Source organism: Tachysurus fulvidraco, chromosome 14 (assembly GCF_022655615.1).
Source record: "Tachysurus fulvidraco isolate hzauxx_2018 chromosome 14, HZAU_PFXX_2.0, whole genome shotgun sequence".
In the NCBI taxonomy this organism is placed as follows: domain Eukaryota; kingdom Metazoa; phylum Chordata; class Actinopteri; order Siluriformes; family Bagridae; genus Tachysurus; species Tachysurus fulvidraco.
Window position 1 is genome coordinate 3979609 of NC_062531.1, and position 13700 is coordinate 3993308.

At 42.5% G+C, this 13700-nt stretch overlaps 1 protein-coding gene across 4 annotated transcripts in view; it reads right to left on the reverse strand.

Moving 5' to 3' along the window:
• Nucleotides 1–201: 201 nt before the first annotated feature.
• The window catches only part of cdk16 (cyclin-dependent kinase 16), a 29486-nt gene continuing 15987 nt past the window's right edge, over nucleotides 202–13700 (reverse strand). For 2 of the 4 annotated variants that reach the window (XM_027151279.2, XM_027151278.2), the window contains 12 exons: nucleotides 12655–12711; nucleotides 11676–11790; nucleotides 10795–10889; nucleotides 9457–9519; nucleotides 9157–9280; nucleotides 8537–8657; nucleotides 8362–8459; nucleotides 8122–8227; nucleotides 6949–6991; nucleotides 6440–6530; nucleotides 5954–6034; nucleotides 202–3551 (listed from right to left, as the gene is read on the reverse strand). In XM_027151279.2, coding sequence (XP_027007080.1) covers nucleotides 3514–3551; nucleotides 5954–6034; nucleotides 6440–6530; nucleotides 6949–6991; nucleotides 8122–8227; nucleotides 8362–8459; nucleotides 8537–8657; nucleotides 9157–9280; nucleotides 9457–9519; nucleotides 10795–10889; nucleotides 11676–11790; nucleotides 12655–12711 — 1032 coding nt within the window. In that variant the 3' untranslated portion in view covers nucleotides 202–3513. The remainder of the gene's footprint in view (nucleotides 3552–5953; nucleotides 6035–6439; nucleotides 6531–6948; nucleotides 6992–8121; nucleotides 8228–8361; nucleotides 8460–8536; nucleotides 8658–9156; nucleotides 9281–9456; nucleotides 9520–10794; nucleotides 10890–11675; nucleotides 11791–12654; nucleotides 12712–13700) is intronic. The other 2 variants (XR_007137766.1, XR_007137765.1) reach the window with 2 other exon arrangements.

Below are 13700 nucleotides of genomic sequence, written 5' to 3' on the forward strand. Positions count from 1 at the left end.
GAAACACAGGACCTCGGTGTCGATGAGGAAACACCGAACATCTTACAGCGTTCTGTACAAATCAAAGCGTGTAGAATTGACTAGAAATTTACATTCAGATCCTGATCTCCTAAACCTGCAGTGAGAGTCATACAGAAGTTCAGAAAGAAATACATAAATAAATACATTTAAAAAAAAAAAAAAGAGGGAACAAGCGTCGAGTTTGGGCCAATGATTGTATTGCCTGAAAAACAGAATTCACATTTTTTTTGTCCTCCTGCACAAAAACACATTCCAGTCCGTGTGTGTTGCTCCGAGCCGAACGTCCTGCCTCAGCATCAGGCTCGGAGAAAGTCCCGGTGTGGAAGTGTGCAGAAATAACAGTCCGGTCAGCCGTGTTTCCACATCGTTCAGTCTTTCTGAAGGGACGGCGAGTGTCGTGATGATCAAAGTTTGCACAGGTTCCAGAGTTTGAGTGAGAGCGAGAACACAAAGTCTGTGTGTAATCATGTCAGAACATATTCAGGTACAGGGAGTGTGTGTGTGTGTGTGTGTGTGTGTGTTTGTTTTTACACATCCATGGCATGAGGTTTGGAAAATTAGTGAGTGCATAAATGATCTTTCAGAGCACGCTGAAATACATCAGAGACAACCAGGCCTGGGCTCTTTAGAGCAGGTATTGCTTTCTCATCAGTGGGGTGTGTAACGTGTCCCCATCTTCACCTCCACACACAAACACGCACAGAAACAAACACGTACAGAGACGTTTCAAAAGCAGCTCCATGTTAAACAGGAACAGAGCCTGGGCTCTTTTAATCCATACCGAATAGTAAATTAAAAACGAATAAAAAGATTAATACTGATCATGTTTCTGCTTGCATGAACACAGAACATCGGGAAACAGACGACGAGTAAAAAGGAACATTAAAAGCACGTCACACTGAGTGCGGTGTTGGCTCAGATCACGCCGAGGTGTGCGGCCGGGTGTACGCCGAGGACGTTAAGTACACACGCAGAACCACACAGATAGAGCGATAAAGGAGGGGGGAGAGAGAGAGGGAGAGAGAGAGAGAGGGCAGCAAGCAGGGACGATTAAAAACATGAGACGGGACCCAGAGGAACCCGATATCAGATCACACATACGTACAACAATAATTAGTGGAGGACTAATACAGGAGTCTTCACATGAAGCTATTTCATCTCCTCAACAGTAGATGCAGTGTCCTTCACCATATTCCACCCTTTTCTATCCCCTACTCCTTACACATCAATCAGAGTGCATCATGGGTGCGTTTAATCCCTAGAGGCTAGAGACACCAGGCTACTGCTATGCAAGAAATTCTTATTATTACAGAATTTTATATCAAGCCTGATGAACATGTGGAGAGAGAGAGAGAGAGAGAGAGAGAGAGAGAGAGAGAGAGAAATCCCACAATAAATCCTAGTAGTGAAAGAATACAATAAAGCACTGTTGGTAGGGGACAGGGAGCAGGGCTCTATTAGGGACAGCCAGAGGAGACGGAGTGGACGGTAAACCGGCTCTTCTGTTTTATCAGACGAATTTAACTAAAAGTGACTTTGGAGAGAGAATGAATGGATTATTGCGTTCTGTGTCACTTATTGCCATGTGTGAGGAGGTTAAACCCTCTGCAGCTCTTCCTCACCACACTGAAATGGAAGAAACGCTTTTTTTATTTTGTTCCATATAAGGAAAAGTGGTCAAATCGTGTGAGATACACCAGCTAGAACTACTGCACTATAACCATATATTCTTTGTTTAAAAAATATATGAACACAATAATAATAATAATAGAGAACTATAAGCTCAATATTGTCATGTTGCTTTATAAATGCACTTCCTGTCATTGCACTATTCACTGCTCTTCTCTGTTATTCTCACACACACACACACACACACACACACACACACACACACACACACACACACACACCTTCGAAGGTGAAGGGGAATGACGAACTAAAGCTTTGAGAAAACATCATATAACATTATTAATAACAACAACAAATCGACCTTGACCTTCAGACCCAGTGGTGTCATGCATTCTACTCACACACACACACAGAGGCACGCACACTAAGACACACGCGCGCGCACACACACACACACACACACACACACACACACACACACACACACACACACACACACACACAGAGACACCTTTTCAGTGGGGAGGCACCAATTTTTTTGTTCAATTTCACTTTTCTAATCTGGTGAATTTGAACTGCAATTTCATTCTTTTTATTCAGCTCAGATTTAAAGCAAATGGATCATCATCCTCTAAACAATAATCTGGCCTGGACTGAAACTTAAAGCAGCCGTTTGTTACGTTTAGAGCCTGTCTTTAGTGTGAAAGGGATTTCAGGCTCCACGTTCTCTGAGGAAACTGCACGTAGAACTCTACGGGTTTGATCTGGAACCGTGTCGGAGAAGAAACAGCGGTTGTAGGTTCGACGTAGTATATTAAAGGGTTGTTAAAAACACATGAGTACTGTAACTTATAGACTTTTCCCCCCTAACGCATTACATAAGGTTCATAAAAAGGGGTGTGGCTGAGAATCTCTATTTCAGCTGAAGGGGCGGAGCTAATATCCACTCTAGAAAACGTAATTATTATTTTTATTTTTACAAAAGTTCTGTGTCCTTGCTGAGAAAGTTGTGAGTTGAAATGCCAGGACTGAGATGTTTCAGAAAGCCACAGCTGAGGCTCTGAGACAAACCTGGATTCTGCCTCACTAATAAAAGTGAACAAACAATTCGATTCTCATTTAAGGGAAAAAACAAACAAAACAGGAAGTGGCAGATGGCTGTGAGGGTAAAAATACAGAGGCGATGGGGGACGTGCGGGCAAAAGGTGGAAGCTCGAATGATTTAAAGGAGGGAAACATCTTTGGTAAAAATCATGCCGTGGTTTAATTGTCTGTGTGCGCGTGTGTGTGTGTGTGTGCGCGCGAGGGGCTAAGGAGGAAGACTAAAACAAAGGCTTGAATGCATAACAGTATTCAATCCTGTTCAACAGTCAGAGATCTGAAGCCAAGGATATTATTATTATTAGCCGTTCGCTTCATCATTAGTGGTTCTAGTAACGAATTCAAAAGAAATAACAAAAACAAAAAAAAACAAAAAATCTAATCAATTACAGTGAGGTCAAATTCGACCGGACGTGCAGCCGCTTCGTTTTTCTTTTATCTTGTCGTGATACGACTGTAGGTGAGCGGGAAGAGAACATGGCTTATAGGTACATGCAGACGGAGTGCAGAATCATGACACAAATGCTATAAATACAAAAAAAAAAAAAAAAATACAACACAAATATGATTCTCATCTTCCCATGTAAACATCTAGTAACCCCACACCTTTACTTTCCTTCCTTAAAACAATGTCGTGTGACAGCAACGACTCGGAGAAGTGAAAAGAAAACAAACAGGGATCCCTTCATCATAATGCACACAGACATCTCTCTGTTCGTCGTCCTTTCTTCTTTCTTTCGGCATGGTCGGGCCTCGAGCCGATCAGAAGAGCAGACTCTGTCGCTGAGATATGCTGTTCACTGAGAGAGAGGGAGAGAGAGAAAGGGGGGGAAGGGAGGGGAGAGAGAGAGAGAAGAAAGAGTGAGAGGGAGAAAGAGAGGGAGGGAGAAAGAGAGGTTAGAAAATGCAGAATGATGACACGATTTCTTTCCTGTAGTCAATAATTAAATAAATTAATAAAAAAATTCACTTCTAGATTTATTTGTGAATGTAGGTGTTATATATATATATATATATATAAAAAGCCTGAAGAACATTTCTGCACTTTTCCACCTATGTAAGTGATTCTTGTCCAGGTTTCTCAGACCCGCACATAAATGACACACTCTCGTGTCGTGCTCGTGTTTGTGCTCGTGTTTATCCTCCATCTCAGATTCAAACTTCTTCCCATTGTTCAGAACTAAATCACCGATTCTGGAAGAAAGCCAGTATCTTCACTCTGTGGACGGAGTGAGACGCCACGTATCGGTGTCACCGCTGTCGCTCGGCCATCAGTTAAACACCAAGTTCAGTAATAAAATGAAATCGCGTATCGATGGGTTTTTCCCCTCTGTTAATTGGTTAATAAAACAGTTTTCTTTCACTATTTCGACGCTTCGTGAAAAAGAAACAACCACCGTGCTTTAAGAAATTGTCATGCTGTAAAATTGTGACATTCTTGTCTGTACCTTTCCTCCTATACAGATTTAGACAGGAAGTGTGTGTGTGTGTGTCCTTCCATTTTCCTCCATGTCACAAAAGAGCTGTGTGTCTTCAGCACGAAAGAGCACATTAACATGACCCCTCTGCCCTCCTGAGACTGTGCGGCTGTCACTCATACTAATAAGCCAATGAACCACATGCACAAGTGTGTGTGCGCTCACACGAACGTGTACACACACACAATTCTGGAGCATCAGGAGGTGTGTGAGAGCAGGATCAGGGCAGTGCGAGCTCAGCAGCAGCATTTATTAACGTGTGTGTGTGTGTGTGTGTGTGTGTGTGTGTGTGTGTTGAATAACAATAACAGCACTGCACTGTTGCCTTTTCTGCCGCTTTGATAACATTAATGGGAAATTGAGGCTCTCGAGTTAGCAGCTAGAGACTGAAGAGGCTGTTCAACAGCTTGACCACTTAAAGTGAGTTGCACTCAACGTTACTCACACACACTCTTACACACACACACACACATTTACATGTGAAATACCAACCTGGCTCAGAAGCAAATGTCCAGGGCTTTGGCTAATCCTAGCACACTGTTTATACACTGTTTATGGCACAATGTAGCTGACTGAATTAATAGCTATGGTTTAAACGATCTTTAGAGATAATAACCAGTCAGCCATGCAAGGAGACTTTGAGGAGAACAACCTCTTAATCAATACAATAAACACACTACATACACCTTATTACTTATAATCACAATCTCTGGTGTCCCCCAAATAAGGACGGGTTCTGCTCTGGTTCCTCTCGAGATTTCTCTCTCATACCATCTACGGGAGATTTTCCTTGCCACAGTTGCCGATCATTAGGGATAAATACAAACAGATTTAAGGATGAATAAACAGAGGGAGAAGGGAGAAATGTGCAGGAACAGACTGCAGTGATGAAGGTGGATGTACTGTACTGTACCTAAGGAGTCCCAGAGCCTTAAGCAAAAGCTTTGGAACAGCAATGAACAATGAAATGAAAGAGATAAAGAGAGCGAGACAGAATGACAGAGAAAGGCAGAGAGAGAGGGAAAGAGAGACAGAATGAAAGAGAGAGAGAGAGAGAGATAAAACACAAGAGACAGAATGACAGAAAGGCAGAGAGAGAGAGAGAGAAAGAATATGAGAGAGAGAGCAATAGAGAGAATAAGAGGGAGAGAGAATGAGAAAGAGAGAGATAAAACATGAGAGAGATGGATAGGCGCAGACTATAATAGAGGGACAGAGTGAGACAGAAAGAAAGAGATAAAGAGGGTAAAAATGTGGGGTGTCAGAAAGAGCTGTAAATGAGACGGCTAAAGAAGGGAAAAGATACAGAAAGTAACAAACAAGACTAACAACTAGCGTCATTAGAGCAGCATCACTCATAAATAACAGTGTGAAAGAGAGAAGCAGAAAGAAAGAATGGGTTTAAGGAGAAAGAGTGTAAGAGAGCAGGATGAGACGGTGAAGGATAACAAGTCTGAGTGACAGTAGGGGGTGGTGGAGGACATAATGAGCAGCTGCTACACTGGACTTTGTGATTATACACATCGTGTGAAATCTGACTGCAGACGCTCTCAAGTCAGACATTTCACTCCAGCTCATAGCTCATGAGGAGGTCTGCAAAAAAACATGCTGATTTATACACTAAATATTCTCTGTTTAAAGCACAACAAGTCTGTTAAACGACGCTGTGCTTCATCACATCATGAACAACGTCGAAGCGACGAAGTATAACAGAGTTTCTGTACCGGAGTCGGACATCGAGCTTGTTGTCCTCATGGTCGTCTCCTTCTCCAGCTGAATGTCTTGAAGTGCAAATATGGATGTAGCTGAGAAGGAGAGAGGGGGAGAGAGAGAGAGTTAGTGACCTTATAGACTCTTACATTTACACACAGACATGGCTTCAATCTGGTGAAGGGGGTGTGGCCTTTGTGCTGTCACTCTCAGTGAAGGAGGTGTGGCCTTTGTGCTGTCACTCTCAGTGAAGGAGGAGCGGCCTTTGTGCTGTCACTCTCAGTGAAGGAGGTGAAAGAGGCAAATTCTTTGTGCCTGTCAGTCAGAGTGGTACATACCCCCCATCTCTGATACTAGCCTAAGTGTTTATGTGTAAAATGTATCAAATTTATATGAAGTAAAGGACTAAGCACTGAAAAGCTCAGAAATTTCATGAACAATTTATGACAAAACGCACGGTATTATATTGTGTGTGTGTGTGTGTGTGTGTGTCCACTTACTGTCAGGCAGTGTGAGAACTCTCTCTCCCAGACAATGAAAATATGAGTGTCTCATCGCTTCCTCTGCAGATATGCGCTTCTTTCCTTCAAACTGTAACGACATTGCAGGAACAATGAAACACACACACACAATTGTACTGACTGCCACACAGAATATAAATAATGTAGAACTAACAGTGTACACAGTAGACTATAAAACACAGTGACTAACTTGTTGGAACATTATTGCATATCATTAAACACACAAACACTGGGTTTTAAACTCCTAGAGCAGGTTATCATAAACACCACACACAGAGAAGTCTGGTGTTTGATGTGGGTCAGTGTCAATAGCACTGTATTGCTTCAGCAGCCAAACACACACTGGATCAGAAGTTCACAAACAGGAAGCTGATGAACTAATATATATATATATATATATATTAAAGATTTCATTATAGAAACTAGCCTTGAGAAATCAGCTTTTATTATTAGAGACATCACTCTTTTCATTTTGCAACATTCTGTACCTGCAGCAGTTTGGACAGGAGGTCTACTCCATCATTGTCCAGCCTGGAAAAGAGGAAGAAAGAGCAACAGATTCAGAGATCGAAACAGGAATGGTTGAAAGGTTGTGTAGTTTGTGTAGTGTAGGTTGTGTAGTTTGTGTAGTGTAGGTTGTGTAGTTTGTGTAGTGTAGGTTGTGTAGTGTAGGTTGTGTAGTTTGACAGTCAATGGAACAGTCAGGAGCAAAATCAACTCGCTAACCCTGAGCACAGTCCATCAGCCGAGACACGTTTGTATGACGTTTTCCTCTGTGCTTTAAATAGCTAACATGGAATGAAAGTCTGAAACATGAAACATCCTTTCTATAGCTGGGCCTGCCCCACACCACACGCAGTTCTTCACCCAGGATTCTTTTGCTTTAATTAATGATTAAAAATGATGTGTGATGCTATTAAAAAAACTTTTTTCCACCCATTTCATGTTCAGTAAGCACATCCTGGTCAGCGTGTCAGTGGATGGCAAAAGCCACAAACACACACCATACACACACACACAAAGCATACATACACACATCATACACACCATATACACACACACACCATACACCCCATACACAAACACACACACACACACCCACCCACACCACTGTGTCAAGAAGAACCTAAAACTCAACCAAACGAGACCTGGAGCACGGGATCCAGCCTTGGAGCTTTGTAATGCCACATTCAGCACATTAAATTTTGCCCCCACTCCTAATGTCTGAAAGCATCAGGTTTAAGGGAGGTTTAAGCAAACCTGCTTTCGTCTGTACCAAAGTGACATTTGGCCTTTAATTTGTTGTTGCTGCTGCATGAAAAAGATCATTATTCTTAATGAGACTAGCCTGGTTAAACAAAAGATAAAATAATATCAAGTCTTAAATGCTTTTTGGGAAATCCTTCCCCCCCAAAGTCAAGGCTATAGCAGAGTATGCTGTACTTTAGGGATGTGGTAGCTTAGGGGTTGGACTACTGATCGGAAAGGCCAGGAGTTTGAATCCCAGGTCCACCAAGCTCCATTGCTGGGCCCCTGAGAGTGGCCCTTAACCCTCAGTTGCTCAGTTGTATAAATTAAAAATTCGCTCTGGATAAAGGTTTCCGCTAAATGCCAGAAATGTAAATGTACTGAGCAAAGAAGCTGCAGAATCTCTTTTATACCGAGGGGTGTGGTTGTGTAGGCAGTCGGCACGGTAACGGGGGTAGTTGTAGGAGATGAATTCTTCATTGGAGGTTATTCCAGGCCAGGTTTCTTCTGTAGGTGTCCCTGAGAGAAGCAGTACGGAGAGTTAGAAACACTGCAGAGAGCCGAGAGGTAGAAGACTGAGTAAAAACTGTCTGATTTATTGCCAGGTCCTTCAGAGAAAGGTGAAGGATGAAATACAACGAGAAGCGCAGTACCTAGCAGTTTGAAGATAAAGTGCAGCTCCTCCTCCACCGTGGATCCGGGGAACAGCGGCCGACCCGTAGCCATCTCGTAGAAGATACATCCGACGCCCCTGCAACAAAGCAAATCGTTGCTGCTTGTTTCTCCGGCACATGGATAAGAAAAATGAATAAACAGACAAGGACTGACCACATGTCGATCTGGGTGGAGTAATCCGTGCTGCCCAATAGGATGTCCGGTGGGCGATACCACAGAGTCACCACTTCGTTCGAGTAAGTCTTGGTGGGAATCGACTTGGCTCGAGCCAGACCTACAAACAAAAGAATGCTAACAGAAATGCTAGCAGTTTTGGATATCGCGCTATATAAGTCAGTCATATTTACAACTGGTCTGACCAGTGCTTTATCTGAATAGCTGTAAATGTGTCCCTTGTGAAAATACAATGAAATCAAATCTGGTTTATATTGTAGTTGAAGCCTTGAGTCATTTTCCTGAAGCTTGACTTTCACTTTTGGTTTAAAGAATTCATTCAATGGAGCCATCTGGGTGTGTTGCCTGGCCGAGTCGTACTTAATTTACACACAATTGAGCAAACGTATCTGGAATCCTGGCTTCAGAAAATGAATGTGTGCGTTGTCTCTCGTTAGTGTGAAACGCAAGTCCTCACTGGACTGAGTGGGTGTCTGAGTGGACCTGATTTAATGCATTTCGGTTCAATAGCCCATGTTAAACACTTTTAATTTGTTTGAGTGTGGATGATGTCATTCTCTGAGCGTGTGTGCGTGTGTGTGCGTGTGTGTCGTACAGACCGAAGTCAGCCAGTTTGAGCTCCCCGCGGTCATTGATGAGGAGATTCTGGGGTTTGAGGTCTCGATGGAGGACTTTGCGTCTGTGACAGTAGTTCAGTCCTCGCAAAAGCTGGAACAAGAAGAGCTAAAAAAAAAAAAAAAACCCACAGCATTTAAACAGCAATCATACAGCAGAGTAAAATGCATCAGCGGTTACATAAGTAATGAAGAATCAGCTCTAGAGGCGAAGGTTTGACTCGTCGTAGTCAGACGAGGGAAAAGCAGAGCTGCTGTAAAATGGAGCAATGCGGTAATTCTCACCTTCACGTTGTGCATGTGGATGCAGTTCCCGCAGTCATCCAGATACTGTTTCAGGTCTTTATCCTAAATAGCACACAAATGAACACAGTTACAGTGCTGGAGTTTCTGTGCTACTAACCATAGGACAGGAATTTAAACCCCATACGGTCATGCTGCTTTTCTCTCACGTTGATATAAAGTATTGGAGGCTTTGAGCTACTGATTGGAAGGTAGTAAGATCAAATAAAATATTAAAGGGGTTTTCACGTAAGTCCCGTCCTCGTTAAGGAACCGATCGTTGTTGGTTCCGATGTTACCATAAAATAGGGGTTCAAGCCCCAGCACAGCCAAGCTGCCACTGCTGGGCCCTTGAGCAAGGCCCTCAACCCTCCCTGCTCCAGGTGCCCTGTATCATAGCTGCTACTGCACTCTGACACCAACCTCTTCAGTTGGGGTATGTGAAGAAAAGAATTCCACTGTGCTGTAATGTATATGTGGCGATGATAAAGGCTTCTATGCCCCCGTTCTATTCTATTCTATTATTATTCATTCATCAATACATACACAGGAAATCTGTTATTTATGCCACTTTTGTCAGAATTTACTAGCATAAATAAAACAAAATAAGATTTTAATGTCAAATCTGTGTTTGAGACTCATGCAGATCAGTTTCTGGTGTATGGCTCAGCAGCCTGCTTGCATGACTGAATACAACTGAAGCAGGAGCATCACATCAAGTTGGCCAGTGACTGGACTACACCTGAGGAACTGGGATTCAAATCCCAGCACCGACTGTGTCCAGTCTCTTTGGATAAAGGTTTCAAATGAAAAGAAAAAATAAAAGTGCATTGCGATCGATCCGTGATGATCTGTTCCAGCAGCATGATTTCGTTGCCTTGACGACAACTCGTGGAAATGATGCTCAGTTAGTTCAGGGGGTCGATGAAAGGAAAAGAAAGCTGAATTCAATAATGCAAAATGGGAGCATGAGGAAACGCTGGTTTTACTGCCTATTCTGATGAAATAGTGTTGCTAAAGCCAATGCTTTCAATTCTTCCTATTAAAAGAAAGAAAAACATTTAATTGTCAGTTTCCCTGATCACAAGGATTTGTAAAATTGATCCTGAAAGCCAGAGAGACTCTCATAAAATTCCTCCATGTTGTCCGTTTACAGCAGAAATCTGCTCTCGTCAGTGACAGGAAGAGATTAAGCTTTACTTCCATGTTGTCTTGGGGGGAAAAAAGCATTCCTCAAATTAATAAACAGATCTGCCAGACATGTTAATGTCAGTTTGTGCATTTGTGTGTGTGTGATAGTGGTAGATGTCTTCAGTCCTCTATTTTGCATGTGTGACTCACTAGGTATTCGAACACGAGCGTCAGAGACTTCTGGGTGTGGATGATGTCATGCAGAGTCACAATGTTGGCATGTTTGAGATCCTTCAGCAGGGAAACTAGTGTGTGTGAAAGAGAGAGAAAGAGAGAGGGATTAAAGACTGAAACAAATCAATTTTCTATACAGATTATTGATAATTTTTTTTGTCTGTACAACAATACAAGTTAAGAAGTTACTTGATTTAAAATTCTGGGAGATGTACAACACGATGTATACATATTTATGTACAATTATTACAGCAGTATGTCTCCAAAATAACCGTTTCCTCTACAGCTTCCTGTTTCCCTTCTTTTCGGGTCAATAATAAAACATTTAGAAAAAACTGTTACAAAGCACCGTCACTGGGGACAAAAATATTAAATCGGTCATAATCTCACGGTATCCTTCACCAAATCGATGATTACATTCATTCAGTCATTCATTTTCTACCGCTTATCTGAACTTCACGGGGAGCCTGTGCCTATCTCAGGCGTCATCGGGCAGCAAGGCAGGATACACCCTGGACAGAGTGCCCACCCATCGCAGGGCACACACACTCTCATTCACTCATGCAATCACACACTACAGACAATTTTCCAGAGATGCCAATCAACCTACCATGCATGTCTTTGGACCGGGGGAGGAAACCGGAGTACCCAGAGGAAACCCCCGAGGCACGGGGAGAACATGCAAACTCCACACACACAAGGTGGAGGTGGGAATCGAACCCCCAACCCTGGAGGTGTGAGGCGAACATGCTAATCACTGAGCCACCATTCCCCCCCTCGATGATTACACACCATTATAAATTCATGTAAGTGGAACGTCTGCGATATAAGAGGTCCATGTCCTGGTTCTGACTCACCCTCTCTGATGGCAGTGCAGGGAGCTCCCTCCTCATGTTCCAGACGGATCTCCTTGAGAGCCACGAGGTTATCGGTTAGCTTACTGCGACCTTTATACACCGTGGCGTATGTTCCCTGAAAAGCGGTTAAAAGTCATTTAACATTTACGCACTGGATGTAAAGTAGAACATGCTGTAAACGCACTTAATAATAATAACAACAAGAAGGATATTCAGACACACGTATGTAATATAAACACTGTATTTTCTGGACAACAAAATAAAAATGAATCCATTTCCTTTCATAAGCCTGCCTTGTAAAAGTAGTACGGATTTCACTGGAGGTTAGAAGCCGGTTATGAAGCATATAAGAAAATAATAATAAGGTTTCGATACATGTCCAAATGTACGCAGACGCAGGTATTTCTTCCCCAAACTTCCGTCGTTGTGTTTCAAGGGGGATCTGGTTTTCTTCCCTTAGTTCAAAGACATGTACGGTAGGATGGTACAGCATCTCTAAATGGCAGTGTGTGAATGGGTGTGTAGAAAGATAGAGATAGACGTTACCGGAAAGAGTCCCCAGGGAAATGTTGAAGGCTTCTGTGTAGGATAAACATTACAGAGAAATGGATGGATGGACAAACGGACAGACAGAACGTCTTTGTACGCTGTAGAACCAATAGGACTAAACCTGCTCCAGCGTCACACTGTCCCTGAGCGCGAAGCAAGCACCTGAACACTTTGGAAATGAACTGTGACCTTAATACATCTTTCTTAACCAAATTCCCTGTGTGCATCAAGGCCTAGTTTAAAATACAGCAGCAGGAGAACGATAAGCTGCTTGTTGTCTGTGGTCAGAAAATGAAGAGAATTTATATTTATAATAAGAGGGTTTTTTTTGTTTTGTTTTTTAAATACTCAAGCAATATTGAAATTCAGAAAATACAGCATTCATCTGTGGTGAAAACTAGAGTAAGTAAGTAAATAAATAAATACCTACCTCTCCTAGTTTATCCAGTTTCACATAAGTTTCCAGCTTCCCAAAACCAATTTCTGACTGAAAACAAAAACATCGGCAGTACTTTAGAATTAGCGTGATGCCTCTGGCCACGGCGTCCCGTCGGCTCGATTAATTAACAGTATTAAATATCGAGTAATAAAAAAAAAACAAACAGGCACATTATAAAATTCTGAAGCTAAAACATTTTGCAATGGAATATCCGGAACGCTGACGGAATCATTTAATATAAGACTAGGTTTCAGAAAAAAACATCACGTGATATTTCACGTGTACTCAAGTTGTTATATAATATTTCAACCAATTTTTCATAACACATTGTCAAAACTTAACACTAATCCGTTTACGTATACTAGGCCAAACCGTGTGTATTCCAGGACCTTTAATACGTCTGCAGCTTTTTAGTACACGTGCTAAAAGTCATGTTTTTGAGATACCCTACTCTCAAATTACAATTCGGGTATTTGCATTAGAAGACAGATATAATGATTTCGTCTGTCGCTGGAAAGACTTTTTGCTCTGCATTTAAAAGGAGACTTTCCATTTTTTCAGTACGAGTGACTTTACGGTCAGATTATAATGGTTACAAGTGCTGATAATGTGGAGCGGTGTGTTCTGTACTGCGACCCTGAATACATAAGGCATGGAGACAAATCTAGACTGAGTCAGATGAATGAGAGAGAGAGCGAGAGAGAGAGAGAGAGAGAGAGAGAGAGAGAGATGGAGAGCACAGAGGAGAAGACAGTACAGAATTATCTGTGAGCACATGCAATAATTAGTAGAGCACAGTAAATAATCAGGACAGAATGAGATCAGAGTGTCAGAGAGATGAGCGAGTGACGTGGAGGCAAGCGAGAGAGACGAGCGAGTGACGAGGGGGCAAGACAGAGAGACGAGCGAGTGACGAGGGGGCAAGACAGAGAGACGAGCGAGTGACGAGGGGGCAAGACAGAGAGACGAGCGAGTGACGAGGGGGCAAGACAGAGAGACGAGCGAGTGACGAGGGGGCAAGACAGAGAGACGAGCGA